At 38.2% G+C, this 7,706-nt stretch overlaps 1 protein-coding gene across 1 annotated transcript; it reads left to right on the plus strand.

Moving 5' to 3' along the window:
• The first annotated feature begins 658 nt into the window (after positions 1-658).
• alg11 (ALG11 alpha-1,2-mannosyltransferase) lies at positions 659-7,321 on the plus strand. Its single transcript, XM_055184601.2, has 5 exons — positions 659-814; positions 1,359-1,580; positions 1,674-2,045; positions 5,350-5,927; positions 6,532-7,321. Exons 1-5 carry the CDS (start codon positions 768-770, stop codon positions 6,813-6,815), a joined length of 1,503 nt encoding a protein of 500 aa, XP_055040576.1. The 5' UTR covers positions 659-767; the 3' UTR covers positions 6,816-7,321.
• The last annotated feature ends 385 nt before the right edge of the window (positions 7,322-7,706 follow it).

The raw sequence follows: 7,706 nt of genomic DNA on the forward strand, positions 1-7,706 counted from the left end.
TTATATACATATGTATATTTTAGTTAAAGTAAACCCACGTATGATTAAATTAGCAGTAACTATTTTGCATTAATTGCAGTTTTTATTTGTTTGATATTCAATGAAAATGTAATGATGGTTAGTGAGGACATGCAAGTATGCTTGTTGTCTACTACTTAGGCAACCCATATCTATAAATTAAAATAAAATAAAAGCATTTTTTGTTGCATTATAATGCAAAGGCACCTGGTTCTATTAATTGACAGCGTTAAAATGCATTTTGTGATTTCCTTTAATTAAAAATCTTTGAAGTAAGTTTGGGGGACTTGAAGGGCACCCAATTCAGAGAATCACCCAATTATTTCTTTCAAGATGCTTATTCATGAGAAGTGTTGTCAGGTCAGTGTTGCCACCATAGACTGTAAAAAATAGGTTGCCACGGTCGATCCCCGCAGTATGTTTATTGCATAAATTATATTTGTCTGCTATTTTTGCATTGAAATATTTTACTCTATCTACCATGAATAAAACTTCAAGTTTTTTTTTTGCGTAACACAAAACACATTTTTGTGAGGGAGATCACTAGGGAGCCTGTCTTACCAGGAACGTAACTAGTATAAACTAATAAGATATGTATTTTAGGTATTTGATTGGTATATTTTAATTTTTATATATTGTTCTATTTGGTACAGGGCAGGTTCAGGGTTAATGGGGATTGTTGTAACTTAGATCTGGCAACCCAGCCCCATGCGCTTCCGGGTTCTGACGAGAGTTGTGTTGTCAAAAAGATGTCGGCGCACGATCACCAGTCTTTCTGTCTGTGCGAATTACTTAGGTAAAAATATTGATTCTCTACATTTTGTACATGATGCTGAATGAGAAAACTTTAAACTTTGGCGGACACATGCCACCAAGGAAATGTATATAAAAACATCTACGCATCGTTTACTTTATTCTCTTTGTAGAATGAATGCGCAAACGACTTATGTTTATTGGATTGTTTCAACCACAGTACTCATGTATCTATGTACTATGGTGAATCTTTATTCTGTATAATATCCAGAATTTGAAATTAACACTCGCCAACCCACAAAATGCAGCTTTGGTGGGTTATCTATTCCATTATTACTAGATGTGACGATTTTAAATGTGACAACAACGTCAAGACATTCATGTGTATTTACATTGTTCGGCTGAATAAGTGTCTTAAATCACAGCGTTACAACTTTCAATAGTAGATTTATGATGTTTGTCATGCACTTTTAGGGTTGTGTGTATTTGCATTTGCATCTTGTTAGAAATTGTATTGTTTGTGAACTAATAATAATAATAATAATAATAATAGTAAAGGTTTATTGTATGTTTATTGATTTCCTCAGGTTGCTGTGGTCCCTACTATTGCCATGCATCTATCTGAGTTTTGCTTTTACAGTAATCTTCATCATCCTTATCATTGGGTTGAGAAGCTGGTTTCAGACGAAGAGGAAAACCAGGAGATCTCAGGATGGCCGGCTGACCGTGGCGTTCTTTCATCCGTACTGCAATGCAGGAGGAGGAGGAGAAAGAGTGCTTTGGTGTGCTTTACGTGCTCTTCAAAACAGGTCAGATGTTGCATTTGACTGTCTGAAACACTTAAATCAACAGGACTGGACTACATCATGAGCTTGTTATCCCCCTTTTTTTAATACATACAGGTACCAGGATGTTTCCTTTGTGGTCTATACAGGTGATCAAGGCGTAACAGCAGAACAGATCTTAGACAGAGCAAGAAGAAACTTCAACATCAGACTCCCTCGAGCTGTTAAGTTTGTGTTTCTGAAACACCGTCACCTAGTGGATGCCAAACATTACCCATATTTCACCCTTCTGGGGCAGAGCGTAGGATCCATGTTCCTTGGATGGGAAGCTTTGACTGAGTTTGTCCCAGACATCTTCATTGACTCGATGGGCTACGCCTTTACCTTACCTGTGTTTCGTTACCTCGGTGGATGTCATGTGGGAAGCTATGTGCATTACCCCACCATTAGCACTGATATGCTGTCTGTGATTCGAGAAAGAAACCCAAGGTTAGTAAGAAAAACATGATTTAAGTCTAATGATTCAAAGCCTGAAGTTGGGTTTTATTTGGTAGTGAAAGGCAGCTCCTATCGATTGCATTCTAGTTTAGGGCTTATATTAATATTAGCATGTGCATTTAAAGCCACGAAACAGGTGTGGCCAGTGCATCAATAGCCCTACCCACTAGTTTGGCATGTATAAAATGCAAGTCGTTGTTAAAAAAAAATATCTGAGGTATTTATTTTTACATTCTTTTTCGCTCTGTTGAGTGTGCTTCTGTGTTTAATCTAACCAAAGTCCTTTGAAGGAACTCGCGTCACTTCTCCACTGTATTTCCAATGGCTCCAGATCTTGTTAGAACAAGAAGAACAAGACCTGTCAATTCTGCGCATGCACAAAGTACCTCTCCAAGAGGATTCTGATTGACGATTAAAGGCGCTCTAAGCGAATCTGTGTGACGTCACGTTTTGTTGATGTTTGAGCTGTTTTCAAACAAACGGAGCGTAGCTAACTCCTCCCCCTCCCTTCTGTGCTTTCATGAACGCGCCCAACCCCCACCCCCAAATCCTTCTTGTCGTTTTATTGGCTGGAACACTTTTATGGTTTCTGTTTGTAGGTTTGGCCACTTTTTTTTTTTTTTGCAGTTTGTGGAGCCTGGGCTGTCTACAGAGATCGTGTTTTTTACAGTTTGATCAGCGGACAGGCAGCAAGCAGATAGTGAGGAGATGTTTGCTGTATGTAACAAAAAATTTGTATGGTCTAAAACGCGTGAATTTCCTTAGAGCACCTTTAACTCTTTTGTCTTGGAGGCAGGCCTATAGCGGCCATTCTGTCCGTTGCGATCTCCCCCATTCATATCAATACCAGTGACGCACCTTTTTAATATTAAATATCTTTGGTCTAACCCACATCCATGGCATGTTTATGGGCTATGCAGAGTAACACAAGGATCTTCTGTTTTCTATAGACAGATTTCAAATTGTTAATTATTAAGTAAAGTATTTAACCCTTTAACTGGCACAGCCCTTTTTAAAGGGGTGTGGGGTGGGGGGGTTATAAAGGTGATGTACACCTTCAAATTAATATAACACTTTTTTTGTCTAGAAGCCCAATTTTGATCTCGTTTTAAAGAAGACACTTTAACGTTTTTACGGAAGTGTCTGGAGATGAAAATATAATTTTTTGTAGCAGTTACATTTTTTTTGTAATATATAAAAAAATGCAATATAGTATTATTTTTAATTCATAAAATTATCAAAAAACTAAGGTTTGTGTTCGTTTGCTGTGAGGTTTGCTGCATACTCTTGTTACATTAATAAATTACAGTTTCTGCATTATTATTACTGCTAAAAGGTTTTGAAATAGGAAAACTACATTCTAAGACCTTTCCAACAATATATAGTAAGTCGTAATAGATTAACATTTACATGAAAAATATTGAAGTAAACTTAGGTGTCTTCTTACAGGACAGCGGCAGTAAATGGCTTGATGTCTCTCTCGAAGCAAGCTTTTAAAAGTCTATCAGTGCCCATTGCACATTATAACTAATAGCCATTCTACAGTCTTGCCAAAAGCTTAATTGTAATGTGACTTTCCGTTAATGCAATAATTATTATTTTTTACGTTTTTATAATTATTTTATAGACGGTTTCATCGGACGCACGTGATACACGTCTGGATCCGAACTTTTCTTCCGGTTTCGTTTTTTTAATGGTCTGACTAGTTGCTAAACTGATCTCTTGAACAAATTCCTAGTCGAAAATAACAAATGTTTTGGTTTCCTAGGTAATCTGTGTGTTGTTTTTTTTGCTTGTTATATAAATAAACTATGTTTAAAGTACTTTGTTGATATTTATTCTTAGCGGAGTTTACCGGAAGTTACGTGCGGACCGCGACAGCCGCTTGTTTATGTTGTTACTGCTGAAACGGTCTATAAGCAATAAGGTACGAGGGGCTGTGCTGTGTCATGAATAACGGTGTTTTTTTGACCTTTATTTCAAAACAGAGATTTACATTGTTGTGATGTTGCACTTTCTTCTAAAGACAACATTTTGTTTTTTTAAATACAGTATATGGGATTAAAGTGTCCTCTCATTGGTTAGAATGGACTTTGTAGCTCTCCTTATATTATTTAATTTTTACTGTTTCACAGAGTGATTAAAACCCATCTTTTTGAGATGTTAGGTAAACACTTTTTTGTTTTTTATATGTTTTGGACAGTTGGGCTGAAATATGTTTTTCAAGGCGTATTAGAACATTGTAATACAACACATTGCTGATTGTATGCCATTGCCCATCATATTCAGCCTGGTTTGCTGGTCCGTTGGGTCAGATTGCGTTCTCACCACAAGCGAACCGCTCCAGAGTCCGAGAATACTTGTTCAGGCGGTCAAAATTGTTTTGGTGCGGATCCAGTAAACCCACCAAAGAAGAAGAAGAAGCAGCAGTTTGTTGTGTATGATTTGAGCTGATTAGCTGTGACTGGGGTAAATGTACAGCGACTTTTGTTGCAGCTTGAGTTTATCACTGCTCAACTTGACACATCTTTGTTTTACATGCCCTTAGCGAAAATCCGTATGAGGACCTGATTGGAGGGGTTTTAGCAGACCAATCACAGTGTTTGCGGTCCACGTAAAAAGGATGCGTTGTTACAATTTTGCAGAAGTGCACGTCAGGCTACCACGCGTGGAACCTATGCACGACTATAAATCGCACTTAAGTCACGGCTGAGGGGTGTTGTTAGGCACAAAGCGGAGTTAAAGGAACAGTATGTAGGATTGTGGCCAAAACTGGTATTGCAATAACAAAACTTGTGGCTAAAACTGGTACTGCAATCACCCAACTGGTGGCCAATACACAAAATGACAACATAAACATCAGTTGAGAGCTGCAACTCCACTTTTTAAATGACAATATCCTGGCCAGACCACTGTTGTCAGTCATATAAGTATTTGAAATGAAAATGTTTTCTAAATGTCTAGTGACATATCAGGGCCATTTTATGATTAATTGATATACATTTCTTACATACTGTTCCTTTAATGAAACCCCTTTTATAAAACTGTTACAATACAACACAAATGTTAAACTAAAAATACTTATCAATGCAACTCTCATGAAGTTAAATCACTAAAAGCATTCCTTCTACTAGAATTATTTATTATCTATTCCAGTCCATAAACCTACTCAAAAGTACATGGGTGTCACCTGTGTTTTAAATGAGGGAGAACAATAGTCTGCATACTTGCATTTCAGGTTTTGCTCATTTTTCAGTATGTTTTATAATGACATAATTGCTTTCTTCACCCTCAGGTTCAATAATGCAGACTACATCTCCAGTAACCCTGTGCTGAGTGCCATCAAATTCATTTACTATTGTGTCTTTGCACTCTTCTACGGCCTGTCTGGCTCCTGTAGTGATGTCATCATGGTAAATTCCACCTGGACATTGGGTCACATCGTGGCTCTGTGGCGTGCTCCTCATCGCACCAGTGTCGTCTACCCACCATGTGATGTCCAAGCCTTCCTGGAAGTGCCTCTAAAGGAAGAGAGTGAGGAGAAAGAGGACAAAAAGTGTCGCACCGTGGTCTCGGTGGGTCAGTTCAGGCCTGAAAAAGACCATCAGCTGCAAATCAAGGCTTTCAAAAAGCTTCTGGACAGAATGGAGGCGGATCCTGCTGATCATGAGACCGTGAAACTAGTGTTGATTGGTGGATGTCGTGACCAGGAAGATGAAGACAGGGTACTGATGCTGAAGGGATTGTGTCAGGATCTTGATATCGCAGACAGGGTGGAGTTTAAGCAAAATATATCTTATGAGGAACTGAAGAAAGATTTAACAGAAGCCACAATTGGGTTGCACACAATGTGGAATGAACATTTCGGGATCGGTAAGATGAATATTGATGCTTATTGCATTATGAATTAATTGCGACATTAGACTTCAGGTACATAAAAGGAAAAAAGTGGCGCATGCTGATATATTTGCTCCTGTATAGCTCAGTGGTATAGAATTGGGTTATCGGCACAAAAGATTGTGGGTTCAAAGCCAGGAAACACACATACTAATAAAAATGTATACCTTGTATTTCACTGTAAGTCTGCCAAATGCATGAAATGTTATCATGCATTTTTTTTAGCATTCAATTCTCAATTGAAGTTATAAGACAAAGTATGTAAAGGTGCGATGTACATGCCGTGCATCTGACTATCAATGGGCATAGACATCACAAGTAAATGAGACTATTATTTAGATTATTGTGCTATAATTAAAGTGCTACAATATAGTGCATTCACTTCCTATTTTTTGTATTTATATGAGGATCAGATCAATGATGTTACTATTTTCCCCCACAGTAAGGTATATTTATAAAGTAAAAGTCACCTTTTGACACAAAGATTACAGAAAATGCATCCGGGATCATTTGATTTTTGGTTCATTCACACTTCCAATGATTACACAGATATAACTCATCTTTTTCTTCATTTTGACAGGTATAGTGGAGTGCATGGCTGCAGGAACAATCATTCTTGCTCACAAATCTGGTGGGCCAAAGCTGGACATTGTAGTACCCTATGATGGTGGTCCAACAGGCTTCTTGGCAGATGATGAAGATAGTTACGCAGACGCCATGGAACGAATCCTTTCAATGACTCCGGCCGCTCGGTTAGAGATTCGACGCCGGGCTCGTATGTCTGCCACCCGCTTCTCAGATCAAGAGTTTGAAAGCTCTTTACTTGCTGCCATTGAACCTCTGATGGGCACAGAAGGACAGTGAGATGCTCTTTAGTGTTTTCTGACTGAGTGATTTGGCTCAACTCTAGTCCAGTCTGTGCTGGCCCGATATTGACCAGGAATCATTAAGTTTCTAGAGTTAAGGTGAGATATTTTTACAGACATGTATTGTGATTATTTGTTATTTAAGAAATGTAATGGCTATATGCATCATGGAAAATTCGGATTTTGGTGACTTGTTGCTTACAAATGTGTATAGCTGCAGCTCATGTCTCTAATGGAGACCAGGCATTACATCTACAGTTAGGGTTATGCTCTTTTTATGTCTTTCCTGGCCCTTTGTGTCTCCCATCTCTTTTTGTAGTTTGGTTTGCAGTTAATATTCTTCTTACCTGTTACTAAGGGTGATACTGAATAATATGTCAAATAATTTAAATACAAATGTTACATAAAACACATGTTTTGTTTCATTTTAGTTTTGTGTATATTGAAATTATATTATTTTCTATAATTAAACCTGTTTTGTCTCATTGCAACAAGTTTTAAAGAGTTATTCAACTGTAAGATGGAGGACTCGGATATTTCCACACACATTGGTGGATTTTGCATGGGAGAAAACACAAAATATAACTCAGTGTGTTGGGTTGTCCCTTTTGACCCAATGCTGGGTTGAAAATAACCGTATATAACCATGTTCTTTTTCTAACTTCGCTCTGTGTTTTACTATGGGAGTCGCTTTGGGTGTGACCAACTGCAGAAGCTCTTATGACACTGCGACCGGGCTCCGCCCCACCTATATCAACCAGGTCGACACCTGTCTACGTCATTTTCACGCTTTCTTCACGTGGGAGACTACAGCAAGCTCTCTCAGCGCATCCGACTTGCTGATTTCGTTTAACTGTTCAACAGGCACACGCAGAGCACTGGCTGACTG

This window comes from Misgurnus anguillicaudatus, chromosome 14 (assembly GCF_027580225.2).
Source record: "Misgurnus anguillicaudatus chromosome 14, ASM2758022v2, whole genome shotgun sequence".
NCBI lineage: Eukaryota > Metazoa > Chordata > Actinopteri > Cypriniformes > Cobitidae > Misgurnus > Misgurnus anguillicaudatus.

What these genes read in the sequence shown, in the direction of transcription:
- alg11 (XM_055184601.2), top strand. Translation starts at nt 768, where the DNA reads ATGTCGGCGCACGATCACCAGTCTTTCTGTCTGTGCGAATTACTTAG. An exon ending in TTACGTGCTCTTCAAAACAG is followed by an intron (nt 1,581 to 1,673) that starts GTCAGATGTTGC and finishes TAATACATACAG; the next exon opens with GTACCAGGATGTTTCCTTTG. An exon ending in GAATGAACATTTCGGGATCG is followed by an intron (nt 5,928 to 6,531) that starts GTAAGATGAATA and finishes TCATTTTGACAG; the next exon opens with GTATAGTGGAGTGCATGGCT.